We start from the raw sequence: 22,696 nt of genomic DNA on the forward strand, positions 1-22,696 counted from the left end.
AGAGTAAAGATGCAAAAAGTGTGGAATCCAAATTAGTGTAATTTTTAAAAAATTAATTATTTATATTTATTACATGTGCATTTAAATTTTGCCTGTAAGGGGATGTAGGATTCCTTGGAACTGGTGTTACAGACAGTTGTGAGCTGCCCTGTGGGTGCTGGGAATTGAACCTGGGTCCTCTGGAAGAGCAGTCAGTGCTCTTAACCACCAAGCTATCTTTCTAATCCCCCAAACTCGTGTAATTCTAATGAAATAAAATTATTTAAATATTTCTGTGTATCTCCTAATAAAATGGTATAGCACACTTCAACAATTTTCTCTTTTTACAAAAGATTTATTTTACTTTAGTCCTAATTTTGCTCATGTATGTTTGTGTTTCTAGGTGTCTTCAGAGGCTGGAAGAGGGTACTGGGCCACTGGAACTGGAGATGCAGGCATTTGCAAGCTGCTTGATATAGGTGCTAGAAACTGAACGTGGATCCTCTGGAAGGGGGATGAGTGCTCCTAACTGCTGAGCCATCTCTCTGTCCCTTTCTTTCTCTCTTTTGATTAACAGATACTTCAGATGTATTTCTGGCTTTTCTGGTTGGGTGGCACTATGGGAAACACTAGTATGTTTAGGTCTAGTTTTTATGAATCTATAAAGATCTAAAAAGTAGATATATTTATTTCCCTTTTATTATTATGCATAATAATAGTTATTTGTTTTATATGTGTGAGCTTTGTCTTTCCACCGGGATCATGGTCCTCAAAACTAACTCCCTCCATAGCTGCAGGAGGGCGCCTTTCCAGATGAGAATCGCCTCACACTGCACCCCTCCTTGGCTTCTCACTGCAGTTTGAAGATGGTCTAAGTGTTTTTCTCTGGCCTCTTTATCTTCTGCCTAGCTGTACTCCAACAGCCCAGGCCTTGTGGCCATCTCTGAGTATGGCCAGTAATGCTCTTGTCTGCCGACCTTTGGTCTATTTTACCTCAAGTACTTCCTCAGACCTTCACACACTGGCTGCCTCTTCACTCCACTCCCCAGAGAGGTACCTTTCACCCTGGCCTGCCCCATTCATTCCTTGGCCTTATCTGGTTTTCTTACATTGTTTATCATGACCTGAAATTGTACTCATATTCATTCTGGGAGTTCCTTACTTCCCATGGAAGGTAAATACTTTGAAGGCAGAGGCCAGCTCTACAGTGTTTCGTGTTATCTCCCCACAACCGAAATCATCACCCAGAACAAATTAAGAGTTGTCTTCCTCCATGATTCTTTGCCTAATTGCCTGGCAACTTTAAAGCTCATGATTTTGGCTCAGCTGGCTGGCCAGTAAACTCCCAGTATCTATCTATTTCTGTTCCCCAGTACTATGTAGAGGCAAACATAGTCCTGTCTAGTTAGTTTTCTTCTCTTTTTCTTCTTTTTTTTAATATCGGTGCAGGGGATTCAAACTCAGATCTCCAGGTTGCACACACAAACACCCTTACCCACTGAGCATCACCCCAGCCCAGAATTATCTTCCTATAGTCATTTTCCACATCTGCCTTTCTTTATAGTCCATTATAACTAGGATGGAAATAACCAGGCAATTGAATGAATGAATGAGATGATTTTAGTATAGTGAATGGAATACAGTGGATACTGACTATTGTAGACTATGTAATAATTATAAGTTTACTTAAATTGCATTCATGTTTTACTCTTATGCATAAATTTCATACCGTGTATAAATACATTTAATGTATAAATGCCAATAAATAAAATACATATATGCAAATGTTTATGCCATGTGCATAGAGAAATTGTAAGATAATCATGAGAACCAAGTTGCCATGACTGTTAATTGGAAGTTCACTTTGATGTATGCATTATATAAGAAGCACTAATATTTCTTGAAATGACAATATAAATTGACCTCAATGTCGAATCTAGTAGTAGCAAGCAAGCAGACTATATTATGACTTACTTAGTGAGCTTATACATCTTCTATGTGTAGCAGAGAACATTACCATAAGTTTCTGGTAAGGTTAGGTAACTAGCAGCAGCTATATTACTTTGGAAGTGTTTTTGTTAACTTACCAATACAGGGTCTTCCAACACCTTGGGACCGATAACCCCTTGGGCATGCACACCGGTAGCTGCCTCTCGTGTTCTCACATATTTGGTTATATCTGCACTGATGGGTCCCATCTTTGCACTCATCTATGTCTACAGATATGGAGACAATAAAAAGCAACCTTTCTTCAGACTTGAAGTCATCATACATGAAACACACATTCTGCTGTTCACTGAAATTTGTGATTCTTACCCGGTCATTGAGATTATATTAAACTAGGATTTAGGACTTGGCAGCAGTAAACTTGGGTTTAAATCTCAGCCCCGCCACTATAAACTGGCCCGCCCTACCTGCTTGTTTCCCATGGCGGAAAGAGTTTTGCTCTTATCTTTGGGTTTTGCTTTGTCTTCGTACTTCTCTATAGTTCTTCTCACTATCCATTTGTCGGAAAGGTCAGTGTGTATGCGGATTTGCAGCCAGAGTGCTACCCTGTTTCTGATGCCCAGTATCACAGTTGCAGCTGCCGGCAGGATTGGCACCCACTTCAGCTTCTGACCTGCACTGTGAAGCCAGCATGCTCCAAGCCTACCCTTACTTCCTTATTTATAGCAACAGCACTCCTTCCTAGTCACCGTGGCTGTTAATATCAGGGTCATCTTTGAGTTATTTTTGTAGTTGGGTAGTTCTGTAACCTTCAACTGAAGCCATAAATCTCTACGTTTACAGTCTGATTGGGCTGGACTTCTGTTGCTTTTTAGTCTAGTATTTCAATTCATGCCATTTCTAATTGTCTGAGATCAAATTATAGAATCAATATTCCTAAAAAACAAACACAACTGCGAGCCACAGTATGTGGTGTTCAGTGTTGCTTGCTACTCCCTTAAGAAAAACAGAGTTAAAAAGTGTTTCAAAGGTGATAGTCCAATACTTGCCTCTAGAAGTTCTTAGGTATAGAAAGCTTTAATGGACCTTAAAATCAATAAGCCTTCCTAATCCTTCTGAATACAAGACTTTTTTGCCTTCTCCTTCCTGCCATCAACACAGTTAATAGTGCAGTTATACCTAAACTTAAATGTGATCATTTCTACAATGTTTTTGATAGCCATTCTTCTTACATATGAGTACTTTCTTGGGCACTGATCAATTTTATTCATATCTTTTATGGTGTTTCCTTTTACCTTGAATAGTAGAGTTTTCCCCCTTACTTTTGACAGGAGAGTAAGCCAAATTAATCTGTTTTTACTTACTATTACATTTTCTTATTGTGTGTGTGGAGGGCACTTGCATGCCACCACACATGCAGCAGCCAGAGGACAACTTCTGAGAGACAGATCTCTCCTTCTACAGTGTGCTCAGGTGGTCAGGCTTGGCTACCTGATCTGTTGATCCATCTTATTCAGTCCATTTGTTTTATTAACTATGTGTCTGCAGTTTCTACCTTTCCCAACTCATGCAAGCTTGTACAGAATAGGTATACAAAGAATAAACCTAGAAGAAATATAACTTATCTGATATTTTAAGATGCAACCAATGACATCTGGTGACCTTTGTAGCTGCTACAGAATAGACTATAAAGAATATAGTTGTAGATACAATTAACCTATTTTTCTCTTTGATTTAATATTTAAAGCAATTGTAGAATATTACATCTTTGGAATAAATATCTACAAATATATTTTTTTCTTGACCTTGCTGTGAACTTTAGCAGATATACTAAATTTCAAGTTAGAAATGACATGATTCACAAATACTAATTCATGTGGTTATTAAACTTTGCAAAAAGCGTAGGATGGATGGGAGCGCAGAATGGTCATAACTCCATGTGTGCTTCTGTTTCCTTGTACACCATTAGGCTAGGGTTCTAGAGCTCAAGCTTAGAAGGACTTAGAGGAACTGATGGATGGAGAAGGACTCTCTTGCTATCTAGGTTTACAGTACTGTCCTATTCTAGAATAGAGTCCTTCTTTAACTTGTGGGTAGGAAAGAGTTCTTTGCCAGGGAAACAGCCTGGCACTCACCAATGCAGGTCCCATTTTCAGCCTTGGTCATTCCACTTGGACAAAGATCAATGCACTTGTAGCCACCGCGGGTGTTCTTACAATGCTGGTCTGGTCTGCACACATTCTGTCTACATTCATTCACATCTTGATAAAAGAACAAAGGCAATACAGACAAAGTAAAGGGCTGATTCCACTTTTTCTCCAGAGAAAAGACTCTTTTTTTTTTCTTCAAGACAGGGTTCTCTGTATAGTCCTGGCTGTCCTGGAACTCACTTTGTAGATCAGGCTGGCCTCGAACTCAGAAATCCGCCTGTCTCTGCCTTTTGGATTTTACGGCGATTATACATCAATATATATGTGTATTGCACAATTGTTTCACATGTAAAAATGTGTAAGTCTAATAAGCTATGCTAACTCACTTTACTTTAAATCAGAATGACAAACTGCTGTTTCAAAGAGCTGTTAGCTATGTTTGTCACTGTCCCTACAAATACAAAGTGACATTACACACACACACACACACACACACACATCATATATACATACATATACATGTATACATACATACATACATATATGTATGGCTCAGTGGGCAAGAGTGCTTGCTGCACAAGCATTTGAAGTGGGGTTTGAATTTTCAGAACCCACATAAAGTCCTGGGCATGCCTGCATGTGTTTCTACAGCCTCATTACCACAAGGAGGTGGAGGCAGGAGGATTGCTAGGGCTGGTTGGCTGCCTTTTCTAGCTGAAAAGCAGTGAGCTCCATTTTCAGTGAGAGACTCTGTCTCAGAGGACTAAGGAAGAGAGCGATAAACCAGGCTGGTCATCTGATGTCCTCCTCTGGACTCTGCACATGTACACACACACACACACACACACACACACACACACACACACACACAACACAACACACGGAGTTAAAGTGACATCATCACTGTAAATTCAGAGCAAGTATCTCACCGATGCATTTTCTGCCTTTGAGTTGATAGCCAGCTTCACATCCACAATGGAAACTTCCTATGACGTTGAAACATCGCTGGTGACAGGGGCTGGACTCCTGACATTCATTAATATCTGTTAAATGAACCCAAACTTTCAGTATATGTTGTTAGAAAACCCGAGCTAATTCACTCCAAATGTTTAATCATACACAAATCTTGATGAAGATCGTGTTTAAGTCTCAAACTAACTTCACATTTTTGGTCTTGTCACCTCTGCGACACAATAGTATTTGGTGCTGGGAGGGGCTTCTTTCTCCAACCCTTCTACACATAGAGGTTTGTTCATGGTTCAGAACTGTGTTGGTCCAGTTCTGGTCTGCTTTAAGTATTTTACCATGTGGCCCCTACCTGTTTCTATGAATTCTTAGTTTTGGAATTTTGTGGAAAGGCTAGGATGAAGAAATCGGAAACCAAACAAAACAAGGCTGAAGGTCTTGCACGTGGCCCCATGCCCCTGTCTGTGTTGCCACTCTCCTGACCGAGTTGGTCATGTGTCTGACTTAGCATCTTCAGCAGCTTTCCTGTCCTTGTCTGCGGTCACTGCCAAACTTGTCCCAACATTGCCAGGCTCAGAGTGGACAGAGGAGGAGAAGGCAGTCCCAGAACTTGTCAGCACTTTGTACCCTTCCCTTGCTCTCCCTCAGTGCCAGGGGAAGAGAGAGAGAAACCCCCTTCATAGGGAAATCCCTCCTGCTCTCTGTCCCTCGGAAGCCTTCGCTCATCACCATGACGACTGGAGTGCACCAGCTGCTCTCCTCTTGTGGCGATTTGAAGTCTTGTCTTTCTCTGTACTCCTAGGTGCAGTGAGGCTCCTTCTGCCGTAACCCACTCTCTCTCCTAGGCCACGTGTACCTCAAGCCCCTGCCTCTTCTCTGTTGTTCAAGCCAAACCTTTCAAAAGAGCGACTGCCACATTTAGGCTCTTGAGTCTCCAAGTTGAGTCACTATTTCTTATTTTGGATCTCTTTCTTTCTGAGGTCTTCTAATGTAGCTTCTGAGAGGCACAGGGTGTTAAATTATATACGTGCACATCCACGATCAAGAACTTTAAGATACTTTTCTTAGTGCACGTTTACCCTTTTTTTTATTGCATGACCACCCCCCCCCCCCCCCATCCCTTTTCACATTGCTTGGCAGTAAAGGCAAATGCCATTAAGAATCTCTTTTGTGTGCACACACATCTCTACCTTCTTTTTCTTTGGTTATTCTTTGTTTTTTATTTGCATTATTTTATATAAGTTATATATGATTTTTAATGTTTTTTTCTATGATTATTTTTATAGTTCTTTTTTTTTTCTCATTGCTGCACAGTGGCTTATGGTATAGAGGAATCATCATATAGAGTAGAGATGAACACATGGAGATCAGAGGGTTTTGAGGATTGTGAAATTCCTCTACTGATATAAACTTGTGCAAACTCAAACAATGTCTAACTCTGAGAGTGAGCACGTAAGTGGAGTATGGACTTTGAGTGGGTGGTGTCTTAAACCATCAGTGTAAAATCGCCCAGTGTAACAAATGCAGCACTGTGCAGCTGGGTGCTTAGAGTGGAGGGGATGTGGGGAAGTAAAGATGGATTCAGGAAACATGTGAAACTCTACTTTCTGCTAATTAAAAATGATACACTTTAATTTTTACTTAGGTCTGAGTGTATGTCTGCATGTGGGTACACGCATGTGAGTATACATTTATGTCTGCATGTGGGTACACGCATGTGAGTATACACGGAAGCCAAAATCATCAGATCCCCCTGTAGCTAGAGCTTCAGGAGGTCGTGAGCTGCCCTATATTGTTGCTGGGATCCAATCTCAGCTCCTCTGAGAGAGCAGTAGGTGCTCTTCATGGCAGATCTCTCTCTTTAGTCTTTTGGTGGAGTTTTCCTTTAAACTTCACACTGATTTAAAAACAAAATACCTATTACGATAACATGACAAAATCACAGCCTGCACCGAATCCTCTGCAATGGGGTGCTGAGGAATGGGTACTGTTAAACTGTGTTGTGTGAGCTGTTCTCCCAAATGGTAATAAGCAAATGGCATTCAAACGTACTGTGCTAAAATATGATAAACAGTCACGAAATATCATATCTCCATATGAACCAGTCAAGCATCTCCACCTACAAAACATGGAAACTTGGGAAGTCTGGTGGAAGAGTTGGGGGAAGGATTGAGGAACATGGAGGGGACAGGGACTTCACTGTGTCCCAGGAAGACCAAAAGAGTCAACTAACCAGGACCCTTGGGGGCTTCCAGAGACTGAACCACCAACCAAAGAGTCTACATGGGCTGGACCTAGGCCCCCTGCTCTGCACTATGTAGCAGATGTGCAGCTTGGTCTTCATGTGGTTGCCCCAACAACTGGAGCAGGGGCTTACCCTGACTCTGTTGCCTGCCTGTGGATCCCATTCCTCCAACTTGACTGTCTTGTCTGGCCTCAGTGGGAGAGGATGTGCATAGTTCTGCAGTGACTTGAGGTGACAGGGTAGGTTGGTATCCAGGGAGGACCTACCCTTCTCAGAGATTAAGGGAACGGGACACGGGGGAGGAGGCATGTAAGGGGGGACTGGCAAGAGGGGGCTGAGATCAGTATATATGTGAATAAATAAATAAATTAATGAAAAAACATGCAAACTGTGACTATTAATATTTAAGTTCTTCTGAGAGAGTGGAGTCCCACTATCTTTATAGTCCAAGCTCTTTCCCTTTTATGGGGTGTCTGTCCCTTTAAAAGATTCAGAAGGTCCAACTCGGGGTTAGAAGCAGGACTTATAATAAACATGAGAACTGTGAGTTTGGATCTACACATTACAGTTGGGTGAATGTGGTGGGGGTTCATGTGGCAGTTCACGTGTAATTCTAGTGCTGGGAAGGCAGAGACAGAGGATCCCCAGGGCTGGCCAGCTAGATAAACCAACTGATTTAGTGAGCCCAAGTTCATTGAGGGACTATGCCTCAGTTAAAAAAAAAGTGTTAAGAAATTGTGAGAGACACCCAAGGTGAACCACTGGGCTCCATATTCGAGTGTACACATGTGCACAGATACCAGTACACCCACACACATGTGAGCACATGTATACATATATGTTCATAGCACATACAGATACACACACACACACACACACACACACACACACACACACACACTGTACCTTGACAGCTTAACCCATCAGAGGTTCTTCGGAAGCCTGTTCCACAATGGACCACACAGCGATAGGATCCAATGGTGTTGTCACAGTCCTGACCAGCACGACAGGTATGTCCACCCAAAGCACACTCATCAATGTCTACAACAGAAGGAACCATGAAATTGAGGTGAGTTGAAACTATAACTTAAGAACTTGCTGTGAAGCATGGGTTAGAAACTATATGAGATAGGAAAATATTATAGAATAAGAAAGATGGAATTGTTTGGTCGAGTCATTTAAAATGAGCTAGAGAGATGACGAATTCGCAGCAGCATGGTGTGATGGATTTAAAACCCAATCACTGGATTAGAGAACATATCAATTAGGTAACTTTTAACAAGCCAGTTGTTCTCTCAGATCCTCAGTGAGCTATCCCAGGCATCCCTAATTTCAGAGGTCCCCTTTTAAGGTAATGGCTGGCCAGGGTTCTCTTCCTTACTTTCTCCACCCAAATGAGGACTTCCCTGTTTGTGGTGAAGCTGTGGGCAGAGGACACTGCCCTCCCATGTTTTTCCGAGGTAAGGTTGTCTTGGTCGTTGGATATAGCTTTGATACTACCTTGACAGGTTCTCCCATCTGCAGCTATGGTGAGGCCTTTGGGGCAGGAGCAGTAATAGGCTCCTATGGCATTGTGGCAGGTATGAGAGCAGGGGTTCCCAGCTGTGCATTCATCTTCATCTGAGAGAAGAAACAGAAAGGCTCCTCAGTGTTTACAACTCCTGCTTCCTAGGAGCTGTTAAAGGCCATGAAAATAAGCATTTATAGATGCCGAGGAATTGGATCAAATATAACAGAGAACATTCCAAGTGGCAGAGAATGGGGTTGCCTTGAAGAAAAAAAACTTGAGGTCTCAGAGTTGCTAGTGAATACATGCTAAGACTTTATTGTAAAACAGAAATGATAGCTAAATTACATGTACATTTACCGTGCTCTAAATGCAGTTGCAACGCACTCTGCAAAGACAGAATTTTTAAGAGACTATCTTCCCTTTGCATGACAAATCGGAAGAACAGAGATAAGGGGAATGCTCTCTGTCACCAAGGCCTTTACTGCCAGAGCTGAGACCTCAATACAGTCTAAACACCCCCTCTTGCCAGCCCACCACATTATACAGGTCACTGAAAGAGCCAACAAGTCCTGCTGGCTCTATGTATGTCATTTACTAGGCTGGGGTTTCCTGTAAGGGAGTCTTTTGCAAGGATGCCTGCTGGGGCCAAGCTGAATTCATGGTTCCTTATGGGTCAGCTACCCTGTTCTGTCCCATGACAGCAATTCTGTGGTTAGGCAAGTTTGTGTTGGGTCACTGAGTGTTCACTCCCATTGAGCCACTGAATTAGTTGTCTCTGTTCACTCTATTCTGTACTTGGTCACAGTCTCTGATACACTAGCCTTTGTCCAAATTGAAGGCACATGGGCTTTGTCATTCCACTTAACCTCAAGTGCAGCCCGCCACTCGATACTAGGCCACCTTCAGCGGTTTACGTGACTTCTCTCCATCTCCTTTGCTTAGCTATCAAGTGGAGCATTTGTAGGCAGCTGCAATGATTAAACACCTAGGGTAATGGCAGCCGACGTCTATTAAAAGATAATCATTACTCCAGCCGGAGAGACGGCTCAGCAGGTAAAGGTGCTTGCTTGCCTCATGACCAAAGTTTGATGCCTGGAATCGAATGGTGGAGGGGGTCAATTGCAAATTTTTCTTTGGCTTTGTCATGAGCATGTCACTCCCCCGTGCACAGTGAATAAATAAATATAAAGGACAGATAACTCTTGCTGACACCGTTTACGAAATGAAACTATTTTATCCATTCTTATACTTACCTGCACAAAAGGGTCCAACCGAGTCTAAAATGAACCCAGAGGGGCACTGGTTACTGCGATCTCCTACCAAAGAGAGAAAAGCACAATTAACTGACTCGTTAGAAGACTGGCACTTTTCATTCTAGTATGGCCTTCTCTGGGAAGATGCATCAAAGAAGGAACAATGAAAAATACAGTATTAGAAACAGAAAAGAAAGGAGAACTTCATGTTTCTTCAACCAAGAGGTAAATGAACTAGTCCAGATATTGTTGGCAAGCTGACACTGGAAACAGTTTCTGTTTAAGTTATATACAGCAATAAAAAGAAAACAAAATAAGCCACTCTGTAATAGCTAAAGAGAACCCAAGATAAACTATGCGTTGGGCACAGCTACAGGTGCATTCCGTTGTTCCAACCACTGGTAGATTTTCATTGAAGGACGAAGGATGTTGTGTGCAAGCAACTGAAGTTGCTACAGTGGAAAATCAACATTTGAGCTAGAAGTCCCCATTTATTTCTCGGTCTTCTCCATTTGTGATGTTGAGAATCTTAGCCAAAATTCTACATGTGACTGTCTTACTGTTCTGAGCAATTGAACCAAGGGTGGCAGGCAAGCTGAGCTAGAGCAAATTTAACTCTTTCCCAATAGCATCCCAGTCATCGGGAAAGGAGTGGGAATAAGGTGGGCGGGGCAAAAGCATCCTTGGCATGTAGTATGTGAAGGTCACCATCTGCTTCATTTCATTTAATCCACAGGACATCTTTACTGCTGTCATGATACCTAGTTTTCAGATGAAGAGTCTGAGAGTAACATCTTATAAAGTGCTTAAGAGCAAAAGCTACCATGGTCAGGCTTAAGGGGAAAGCCTCGTTGACTTTCACCTGCTGAATTGATTGTCACAACTTATGTTCAGTTATTCATACATTCCTATGATCTTTAAACTTAACCAGTATGTGTGTATGGTACCATGGTGGGAATAAACTTGCAAAAAATCGTGTCATAGAGAGAAGATTAATTATCATATAGGAGCTTTGCATTTTTTGGATTTAGTCAGGAAAGATATTTTCATTAGCTACCCTTTGGGGGATTTTGCGGGAGGAGATTTCTTGTATGCCACCACGTAAGGAGGACTATTATAGCTCAGAGCATGGAGCTCAGTGTGGTGGCTCACGCCTGCAATGCCAGCTCCCGAGAGGGTGAGGAAGCACGGCAGTCTGTTTGAGGTCAACCCAGGCGATCACAGGGAATTCCTAGTAGAAAAAAATTTTTAAAAGAAAAGCCCAGTGAATGGGGGAAGGCCTGGAGACAGATTTCAACAATTCTGAGATGTGTAGGAAAGACCTGACCTTTTGTTCTTTCTTCTGAAAGATTTTAATGTACAAAGGAGGCCGCGATTATAAAAGCGTTGAATGTATGTACCACGTAGCAAACATTTTCATGGGATTTAAATATGAAACCTATTTTTTTAGGAATATAACTATCATGAATTTATATCTTATTATTCTTCATTTTATTGAGAATGTAACAAAGGATTTCTTAAGTTACCCATCCACTGAGAAAGTAGGATTTTACAGGTAAGTTTAGGAATGGTCTTAGTTTTCTTTTTTCAAAAATTCTCACATTAAAACACAATATTGCATTATGAATTATTTTCACTTATTTATTCCTTTCTTTTCATGTGTATGTGTGGTGGATATATGTGTTTGCACACACATGTGTGTGGGTACACTTGTCTGTGCTTGAGTGTATGGAATATAGATGTTGATGCTATGATGTTTTCCGTCAACCTCAGCTAGCTACCTTATTTGTTTGTTTGTTTGTTCATTTATTCATTCATTCTTGAGCTAAGGTATTTCTCTCTCTCTTACTGAACCAAAAGCTTGCCATTTTTACTACATTAGTTGGCTCGGAGCCTCCAGGATCCTGTTATAGCTTCTCTGGCAGGGATACAGACATGTGCCTCAGTGCATAGCGTTTTAACTGGGTTCTGAAGATCCAAACTCAAGTCTTTATGCTTGTATAGAAAAGGCTCCACTCAGATGTCTCTCTAGCTCCATTTTTATTGATTTTTTTTTATTTGCGTGTACATCTGTGTTGTGGGTGCCTGTGTGCCACAGTGCTCACATGAAGATCAGAGAACAGCTTGGTGGATCTCCTTTCCCACATTTAGGTCATCAGGCTTGGTGGCAAGTACCATTGCCCCCTGGGCCGTCTCATCTGCCACTCATTCTTTATCTTACAGTACAAGTAGATTATTTTGAACTATAGCTGTGAATTTCATCAGGAGATGAAGATAGGAGAAAATACAAAAATATTTGTTTGTGATTATAATAATGTAATAGTAGAAAATTTGAAAGTCTGAAGTAAATTTCCCTATAACTTTATCAGTAGGAACAAACTGTTTCAGTTTCTCGAAACATGGACTTTTTTTTCTTGCCATTTTAATTAATCTATACTTAAAATGGTAAGTATGAAATTATTGACTAGTAATTACCAAGCTTTTTGAATAAAAAAAATCATTTAGAGAACTTATTTAAGATGTAGATTTTTGTACAGAAAATACGGCAAGGTGCTCTCTGCCAACATTTAAGTCCTGAGTTTGATACCGAGGGGAAGAAGGAACTGATGTCTGCAAGTGTCCTCTGACCACTGCATAACTGCTGTGGCATTCATGTGTGCACAAGTGTGTGTATGCATGCATGCACACACGTGCGCATGCACGCACACACACACACACACACACACGCAATGGAGATGCTTTCATCCGATATAATAATTGTCAAGGAAAAGACAAATTATTTGTTTTTAATCATGGGAATATTTCCATACAATCAGAAATGCAAGCTGTGTGTGCGTGCGCACACTGCCTCTCAGTCACTATTATAACATAAGTGTGCTCCTTATCCTGTGAGTAAGCTTGCAGTGGGGCCTGCTACATGACAGGCACCCCACAACTGTTCCTAAAAAAATATGAATCAACTATTTCTTGAAACTCATTTCAATGACTCTTATTATTAGATTATTATTATGAGATTATTAAACACGTCACAATTTCCTATTTCATTTATTTATTTCAAGTTTCTGAGATATTCATTTACTATTTTTCTATTATAAAGAACACTAGGTGAAATCTCTAAAAATAGTCCTGTTGGGTTGTTTCTGTGATTTAGTTAGGATGGATTTTGAGCATTGAAAATGTGTTGAGTGACCCAGAATGCAAGTTTGCCCCCTGGTGGTTACTGAGAAACTGCAGGCACATCTTTCAAATGTAACTCCCATATCAGAGACACATACCCCCAAGGACTGCAACACAATTGAACTGTGTTTACTTATATTCTGGGACGCAGACTGTTCAGCCACAGTCTCAGAGATGGTGCAAAGATGTCCAGTTGGCTTTAAGCTTAGCATTTAACGTGTTACATGCTAACAAGCCTAACATGTAGAAGTACACATACATGCCCATCTCAGCAATCATTTCAGTTCGTCAAGCATGTCCAACCTTTTGACGCTGCACCAGCATTTACTGCTCTACGAAGCTTGTGATCACGAGCTTTGCAACCAACAGGTCTGAGTAGTGGCGCTACAAAGTAACAACTGAGGGAAGTTGTGTACACATTGTGTGGACTGCTGAGTGAAGAGGGCATGGAAGGGGCCGTGTTTGTAGTCGGCTACTACCATCATGCCGTGGAGAAGCGCTGAGCTTAGAACACAGTCAACACTCTACCTGGGTAAAAAGAGTTCTTTTTATAAAAAGAGAACTACACAATTGAGTTACCAAAAAAACCAAACCAAACCAAAACAAAACAGAAGTAAACAAAACAAAACAAAACAACTCCCAAAGTCCACAGAATATGGAACTGACGGCAGCAGTGGTTTTGAAGGTGGTTTTGAAGATGGAGAAGGAAATCTGGGGACCAGACACTTCAAGCAAGCGCACATCACGGGGCACTGCCTTGATGGAGATGTAGGACTACCAGACAACAGAGAACAGTTCAGAAGCCATGTCTTAGATGATGATTTCCATGGATGAGGAGTAATAGTATAATAACTATTGCTCCACAGTGCCTGATAGCCACCTTTACCCAGGGCGACTAGATGTTCTAATTTTTCCAGAAAAAATTTCATTGCAATACTGACTCTTTTTCTCACAGGAGTCTTGGTTGGGATGATAAACATTATGGCCACATTACTAAGTTCTAAGTGTTCTAAGGTGTATTAATGTGAATTCTTTTGTTTCCCCATTTCCTCAGTGTTATAGCTCTGCTTGACACATACATGTTGGGCCTTCCCAAAAGACAACATCAATATATTCAATACAGAGAATAAAGCACTTAAAGGAAGCTGCCTTGAAAAATCTAGAAATTTCTGATTAGTTTAAGCTGGGGTGTACTTTACATCAGTAATTTTGAATTTTGAAAATTCATCAATTAAGACAGTATTTAAAAATGGACTGTATTACCTAAAGAAAAACCCTTCAGGTGGATAACATTTAGTCCTGTCCAAGAATCTGGGTTAGGACTTTGTCTGGTTGCCTAGGTTGCCTGGAGAGGCATCTTAGTCAACCAAATGCAACTGAGTGAGCTTTACAAGGGCCTTCCTACAACAAAAACAGAATGTAGCACAGACAAAAAACCCAACTCCAGCATGTTAGACCTGGCCCTTCATATTCCTAATTTGAATGGCTTCAAGGCACCTATCTTTATCTTTCTAAAAAAAAATAAGACGGCAGCACAGATCTTTGGAGGTTCCCTTAACAATGTTACCTTTGGAAATTGAAGCATGGATTTTAAAACCCAGTGTCTCTTCTAGTTGGTTGTAGTCAGACTCTATGGAAGATGCATGAAGTGTCTCTACTAAGAAAGGCATTTTCCCCCAGGCCTGATCATAGAAAATGGTGTGGTTCCACGTATAGGGGATACTGATGCCATCGATGGTGAACAGACGAGTTGAGTAGGCATAGAGCTGACCGGGTCCTGTTTGAATGTAGTCCTCTGTGTAATCCTAAGGGAAAGGATTTGAGGGTCAACATTGCACCTGGAGTTTTGCATTCTGTTTAACATATGAGGTATGCTGGGGTTGGGGGTGGGGAGCAGGGAAGAAAGCCTTAGAGATTAACAATGGAGTTCTGAATAAGACTGTAATTACACAGTAGTGTTCTGGACATAACTCAGGTCGATTCTCATCTTTAGAATCAGGTTTGTAATTTTCTGTCACAATTTGTAAGTTAACAAGATGGTGACATTGTGGGCCATGAGTTAAAAGCTGTAGGAGGGCCATCTTCATTACTCTAAGCTCTCAAAGTATTGCTTTCATTTTATTCAAGTTAAAAATAAATAATTTTGAAGTGAAAATATAATTACATCATCCCCCGTTTGATTTCCTCCCCTCCCCCCCTTAGAGGATGCTACACAAAAACTTATTGTAGGAATCACTATTGCGTTTTATTTTTCAGAGGAAAATTTAACAAGTGGCTTAAATCAGCACAGCAGCAGTTCTGGCTCCAATACACCAGGTAATAAAACTACTCAGAGAGCTTTAAAAGCTGAGCCCTGGAGATTTTTAAGTCAAGACCAGATGGTTATTTATGACCTAGTGGGAGCAGTAATTTATCTCCAGAGCAAACAGTAAAAACCTAAGATCTCTGTGCTCGGTCTACAGGGATTTCGTTCGTGCTCCTCGCTGTCCTGTGATTAACCATGATGCTCTCGTAGCACGTTACCTTCACACCGACTTCAGCAGGTGAGTGGAGCTGTAGGACCTGGCCACTCACAATGACATCAAGCAGCAAGGCGCCGTCGGAGTCTAAGCCCCGAGCCACGTGTGTCATCCGCAAGACCTCTCCTGGGAATGACATTGCATTCATTTCCTCAGCAACGATAATAACAGTTATTATTACTATTATGCCTATGGTCTGTGGGAGCACAGAGAAGATTGATCTAATACCATGATGTTATTTCAAACATGGATAAATATGTCAGAGAACTAAGCAGAAAGATTCCCCGTTAAGAAAAGGCAAACCACTTGAATTGTCTTCCAAAAAGTCTTTCCATGTGGCCAAAGTGTAGCTTTCGATTTTGCAGAAGTCTCCATATTTTAGTCTCACACGGAACAATTAAGCATTTCTACAAAATTATTGCTTGTGAGATGGGCCAGGCAACTTTACCAGGGACCGGCAATACCTACAGACCTGGCTACGGGGTTTTGTCATTATTATCAAAAGGGCATCTTCGTATGCGGATGGATAGCAAGAGGCCCACTTGCTTTCTGTGCTGACTGAACACTGGTTAAGGAGACGTCCACCCTCATCATTCTTCACCAAAGGTCAATCCCACCAAGGCTGGCTCATTCCAAGGAGGCTGAAATGGAGCTTTGTGAGCACTTTTGTGGACACAGCAAGGGCCCCAACGAGGTAACGCCCAATGATTAGGGCAGAAGCAGAGGGGGAAAGTGTTAGTGTGCTTGGCTTTGCTTCCATCTGTTAGATCGATAATCACCGTAAGGCAAAAGAGCTGATTCACGATTAAAGACAAAGCTTTAACAAGAAGGATATATCTTCCTTCCTTATTCATGCTTTTAATCCTCTCTAAGGTTTAAGAAAAAAAAAGGCACAGAAGAGGAAGGAGTCTTTGGGACATAAAAATTACTATTCTGCCTGAGGACACAGTGGTGTAAGTGGTGTCTTACAGACCTTGTGCTAGCATTCATTGACAGGAAAATATAAAACTGTTTTCCATTATGTGTGTTAGAGTGCACCAAAAAACTCATAATAACTTTCTGTGAGAGCATACACCATATTTTTCTTAGTCGCCAAGATTTATAGCAATTTTTCTATACCTATGTCTGTCTCCTGCCTTTCTGTCTGTCGGACTTCTCTGTCTATATGTATGTAACTATATAGTAGAAAATTACGTTCACCTGATACTAACCAGTTGCAAATTCCACTTGCGTCTCTCTTTTGAAGACTGCGTTAGTGAGGGTAAAGCCATTAACTGCTTCCCCTATTTCCTTTGCTGTGGTCCAGTAAATGGGATTTAGGATAGAAATGATCTTTCTCATTGCTGGACCTAGAGAAGAAAGAGAAACAGGGTGACAGAGCCAAATATTTACAGCCAGTTATTGTCACAGTATATTAATCACAAGGGTGAGGACCAATTGACTAATTACAAAGTCAATAAATCTGTGTATCTTTTTCACTAGCATATGTTAGCTATACAAAATACTGGGTTTCACCAGTACATTGTCATACATGCACTGATGTACTTAGATGCCCTCCCCAACAGTTTCTCTTTGGGATAAGGATGAACAATGTATTGCATCATATATATTATATCGTATTATCAGTGGCTTAAAGCTTCATCTTTTAGAATGGTTAGGTGAAACTAATAAGATAAAGAACAAAGTATTCCTTTAAAAAGGTGTTTATGAAGGCTGGAAAGTTGGCTCAGTGGATTCAGGTGTTTGCTGCCAAGCTGAGGACCCAAGTTAAATTTCTGGGACCCACGTGGTGGGAGGAGAGAACTGACTCCCATACGGTGTCCTCTGACCTCCATGTACACGCCATGGTACACACACGAATGCACACACATAAATAACAACTCACTAATTAAATGCAATAACTAAGTTCATTAACATTTTCATAAATACAGTGACTCACCAAGACTGCGAGGCACATTGGTAATCTTGGCCTGTATTACTCTTGTATCAGTGTTAGGGCTATCTGTTATTGTGGCATTTAGGAAAGCGATTCCAAACTCAATATCATTAATATTTCCAATAACACTTCCTCTGGCTCGCTGGGGTCCACCTATTGGAGGAAGAAAAAAACAATCCTGGATAAGGGAGCAATTCCATCAACATTACACGAGGGAAAGGAAAGCCAGTCTGTAGAGATGCTACAAATCTTTTCGCAGACATCACAAGAGTCCCATGGCATCCAAGTTTGAAAGTGAAATGAATAGGCTTTTAAAACATTCCACTTTTACATAACACCCATTGTCCCCGTAAACCTAGCATCCTTCCAACCTGCACACATCTTAGCATTATTTTGTAAGCCAAAGAATACAGTATGTCCATTCTCCCAGCCCAAATAAAGCATGTGTTTGTTGATGGTGGTGACCATGACTACAGCGAGTTTACAAAGTTGTGTGTGGCAGTAAACACTTTATATGCATTCACTCTTTTGATCGTACCAACAGTACTAGGCAGTAGCTTCCAATAGACGCAGTTTTAAGACTGGGCAGACAAAGTTCAGAGAAATAATATAGCTTTACCATCATCAGAGGTCTAGAGAGAGAGAGAGAGAGAGAGAGAGAGAGGAGAGGGCTGAAACAGTATCTTCTGGGCTTTAAAACATGTTTTAGAGTAGGGACCTATTTCTTCACTTAAATGGCTAACTTACAATTGTGTATACCCAATGTGCATAATGTGTTGTTTTATAATGTGCATATATCAAGGGAAAGGCAAAATTAGTTAGTATATTTGTCACCTCATCACCTACTGTTTTCATAGTGACAATACAGAAAACCTATTCTCTTATCACTGAAGAATAATGTACAGTTATGGGGAATTGCCCATAAACTGGAACATGGAAGCAGACACAGCAGGACAGAGGTTATCAGGAGCCAAGGGTGAGGGCAGAGGCCTGCGGGCATGCTGCTCAGGGCTACAAGTGAAATAAGAGGATACAGTTAAGCATATCTACTATAGAACTGGTCATTACTGTTACTAATACAAACCTGTGTTCTTTTATCTACTGTTTCCATGTGTAGAACAGGGAAAGATCTCACCAACAAAATACCATTTAATCCTTGTTACAGGTCAGTGGCAGCATAAATATAATATATTGTCCAATCTAAATCATTGTGTGTGCGTGTATGTGTGATGTATGTATGCATGTATGTATGTATGTATGTATGTATGTATGTATATATGTATGTATGTATTACTTCCTATGGAGGTGGGGGGGGTCTCAGCAGTTTTAAGCTAGAGCATTCTTTATTGTATGTATCAGAAAATAATAAACTTGTGAAAAAATTGATAACTGTATTACAATTTTGACAGCATTGTAAAATTCATATCAAAACAATTTGATTAAAGGACAAATATGAAAAGTTCCTCTTTCCTTGGTCCTAAGCAAGGGAAAGAGAGACCTGCTGGGCAGGGTTGCTATTTTCAATGTTCTGGATGGTTACTGACATACAGGGCTTCTATTTTAACTAAGGAACTTGAGTCTCACCACTGAAACAGATGTTTCCTCCAACCAGCTACCTGGTTGGGCTCCTGAAAATCTTGTTCAACTCTGGGAAGCAAGCTGTCCGTCTATCTGGACTAGGAAACACAGTATCTGAAGCCTGAACTGTTTCTTGCTCCAGGAAGGCATCTCAAAACCTTCCATCACCTTTTGTGCATAGAGCAAGCTTACTGAGCAGCTGAGGAGCATCCTTTCAATTTGTCTTATTCTATGTAGAGAAAACATAAAGCCTTATAGGGTCCAATAGTCTTCCCATTTCACAATATGGAACTGACAATGTTGGCCTCCCTAGAATCTTTAGAAATATGTCTTCTGACACAAGGACACCCCAAAGGAGCAAACAGAGCCAAAACCCAGCAGTCAACACTCTTAAAGGGGGGAGGGAGCATATTTTTTAAAATGACAACTCCAGAGTTGTTTTATTTATTGTGGGCATGAAGCCTCTAAATTTGTGCTAGCAATGGTCTTGCTGAAGCACAGCTCGCTTACTTACCTGGACATGCTTGCATGTTACATCTGGAGACCTGGGTGGCATCTCCCGGACAGGAACGGCCACCTTTAGTTGGCACTGGATTGTCACATAGTCGCTTTCGAGTCCTTTCACCTCCTCCACAAGAGACAGAACAGTGGCTCCAGCTGTGCCATGTTCCCCAACTTCCGTCCACTGTGAACAAGAATGGAATGTTCAACGTTAATGAATCAGCTTTCAAATCTTTGCATAGGACACTCCTGATGTGCAAATGGCAGGGTGATAGCAAGGGTGACCAAGTGAAGAGGTTCACTCATCCCACAGACAGAAATTAAGGGGCTCACCAGGACACATGTCAGTGTTGCACCTCTGGATCTGGGTATCTGGACCCCCACAGGCTCTTCCTCCATTGGAGGGACGTGGATTATCACATGTGCGGTACCGCCTCATCTGCCCTCCATTGCATGTCCGACTGCACGTCCCCCAGCCGCTCCAAGGGCTCCAGTTACCATGGGCTACAGTGTGAAATAATTTGACATAAAACAGAGCTCTAAAATGGAGATATGAAAGAAACCATGACACTCATCCCCAAATCAAGGAGAACCCTTGAAGAAACAATCAGAAAGAAAACAAACCAATACATGGGTATCTTTCCAAATCACCAGGTGATTTGGGTGATGTTTTCAATAGAGACAGAGAACATATGCTAATATTGATGGATTCCCTTCAGCTGGTCTGATATTATATTTAAATTATACCATGAGCTAGAGGTGATATGAGAGATACTCTCTACTCTCAAGGAGCAGAGATTGCAACTTGAGAACACACCAAACCAGACATTGCTTTGGCATTCTAAACTAAAGGTCAAAGATCAAGCAACACAATGCCATAACTTTAAGGACTGGAGGCCATAGCAAAGCTTTAAAGAAGTAGCATGGACTCACTGTTGCCAACACTCACTTGGACAAGGGTCACTATTGCAAAAGTCACTCTGGACACCAGTCCCTTCACATTTGTTTCCTCCATACTGTGGCACTGGGTCAGAACAGTCCCTTGTTCTCTTCCTGGCACCTCCTCCGCAGGATACGGTGCAGGCACTCCAACTGCTCCAAGTCGCCCACCTGCCATCCACTGGATTAACAGAAAATGTGCTTGGTTACCACATAAAAACCCATGATCAGGGCAGCTGGGTGTAGAGATGGCTCAGATGCTAAGTGCTTGGGCTCTTCTAGAGGATGTGAGTTTGGTTCTCAGCATTCGTGCTAGGTGGCTCACAGCTGCCTGCAAATTCAGAGCATCTGACCCCTTCTGGCTTTTACAGGTACACAAACAGACACACACACACACACAGACACACAGACACACACAGACACACACAGACACACACAGACACACACAGACACACACAGACACACACACACACACACAAACCATAAGTTGACCAGGTCAAACCATGGCCGAGTGACATTGTTGCATGAGAGGTAGATGTTAACTGGTTTAATGTGGTAACCAGTGTGAGAGGTAAATGTTAACTGGTTTAATATGGCAACCTTACTTTACGTCTCTCACCTGGACAGTGTCTCTCATTGCAGACTTGCATCTGGGTTTCTGCTCCACTGCAGTGGGCCCCACCAAATGACGGTGGCGGGTTGTTGCAAAGTCTCATTCTGGTCTGACTGCCTTTTCCACAGCTTTTGCTGCACGCACTCCAAGGCTGCCAAGCATTCCACACACCATGGACTACAAACACCAGGGACAGATTCAAGCCACAGAACCATAGTTATTTAAAAAACAAAATTATGCAAATAAATTAGCTCCATAGTAAGTTAAAATTCCCACAATCTAAAATAACTAAAATTGAACCAAAAGAAATATAACTAATGATGATTTTCTTTTCTCGTGTTTGGTTTTCAAAGGGGTTGTGTCCAGGGACATTCAGAAGGCTTAACTAATGCCAAAAAAAATGCTTACAATTATTCAAAGGAGACTATTTTATTAAAATCAAATTTAATCAAGCAACCATATGTAAATAGAATCCAAGTGTTTAAACTCTCGCTAAGCACTTGTCCACATTTGTCTAGGGATGGTGGAGGAGACCAGAAGCAGCTAAGCAAGTCTGTCTAATAGATTGAGATGCGCTGTAGGTAACATGAAACTTTCAACAAAGCTATTTTGGATCTAGGAACACAAGAGTACATCTCTAAACATGGCCTGGCATCCCACTTATGCATGTTCTTGGATCTTTCAACAACAGGGTGATTTGCACAGGTCTAAGTCTTTGAACAGTTTTCTCCATTACATAATGTTCATGAATTAGAAATTCTGAATAACACACTCACCTAATTGCTCAACAACAGAAGCAAAACTGACCAGTAGTTTCCAAGGACCGCACTGAAGGGCTTCCTTTTGGTAACTAACACATTACGGCATCTGACCACAGGCCTGGACAGCCTCACGCTCCTACCAGGTGCTGGGGCTGAGAATCAGCACCGTGCCTTCTCTTACACAAGAGTCAGGATCGGGCTGTATTTTCCTTAAACAATATTCTAGATATGGTGCCCATAGAATATGCTTCTTTGGTCACTAGCTTTACCAAAATATGAACCAAAAGAGGGGCTAAGACTTGGATCTCAGTATTCTCAACACCATTTATAAGAAACTACAATATTAAAATCAACCAATAAGGTTATAATTTAAAAGAAACATTAAGATATCTTGCACTTTCTCATAATTAATTGATCTTTGATTAAGGCAACTACTTATTCTCCTGCTTTAGAGATAGAGGCAAACATGGTCACACAAGAATTAGTTCTAAGACAATTTGACTAAACCCAAGAAGGCGGGAGGGAGCATTTAAAACCTGGCCTGGAATGTAATGCTTATAGTCCACACACATTGTCTGTATCAGTTCAGATGTTCTGCAGACCCAGTGGCTTTGACATAGTT

The 22,696-nt window shown here is 41.3% G+C and overlaps 1 protein-coding gene across 4 annotated transcripts in view; it reads right to left on the minus strand.

Moving 5' to 3' along the window:
- Hmcn1 (hemicentin 1) overlaps window positions 1-22,696 on the minus strand; it is a 431,153-nt gene that overhangs the window by 15,662 nt on the left and 392,795 nt on the right. For all 4 annotated transcript variants that reach the window (XM_006529757.4, XM_006529758.4, NM_001024720.3 and 1 more), the window contains 14 exons: window positions 21,320-21,490; window positions 20,711-20,881; window positions 20,095-20,265; window positions 19,775-19,945; window positions 17,686-17,835; window positions 16,958-17,095; window positions 15,751-15,872; window positions 14,795-15,032; window positions 10,051-10,113; window positions 8,788-8,907; window positions 8,194-8,328; window positions 5,006-5,119; window positions 4,062-4,187; window positions 2,067-2,195 (listed from right to left, as the gene is read on the minus strand). In XM_006529757.4, coding sequence (XP_006529820.1) covers window positions 2,067-2,195; window positions 4,062-4,187; window positions 5,006-5,119; window positions 8,194-8,328; window positions 8,788-8,907; window positions 10,051-10,113; window positions 14,795-15,032; window positions 15,751-15,872; window positions 16,958-17,095; window positions 17,686-17,835; window positions 19,775-19,945; window positions 20,095-20,265; window positions 20,711-20,881; window positions 21,320-21,490 — 2,019 coding nt within the window. The remainder of the gene's footprint in view (window positions 1-2,066; window positions 2,196-4,061; window positions 4,188-5,005; window positions 5,120-8,193; window positions 8,329-8,787; window positions 8,908-10,050; window positions 10,114-14,794; window positions 15,033-15,750; window positions 15,873-16,957; window positions 17,096-17,685; window positions 17,836-19,774; window positions 19,946-20,094; window positions 20,266-20,710; window positions 20,882-21,319; window positions 21,491-22,696) is intronic.

This window comes from Mus musculus, chromosome 1 (assembly GCF_000001635.26).
Source record: "Mus musculus strain C57BL/6J chromosome 1, GRCm38.p6 C57BL/6J".
Taxonomy (NCBI): Eukaryota; Metazoa; Chordata; class Mammalia; order Rodentia; family Muridae; genus Mus; species Mus musculus.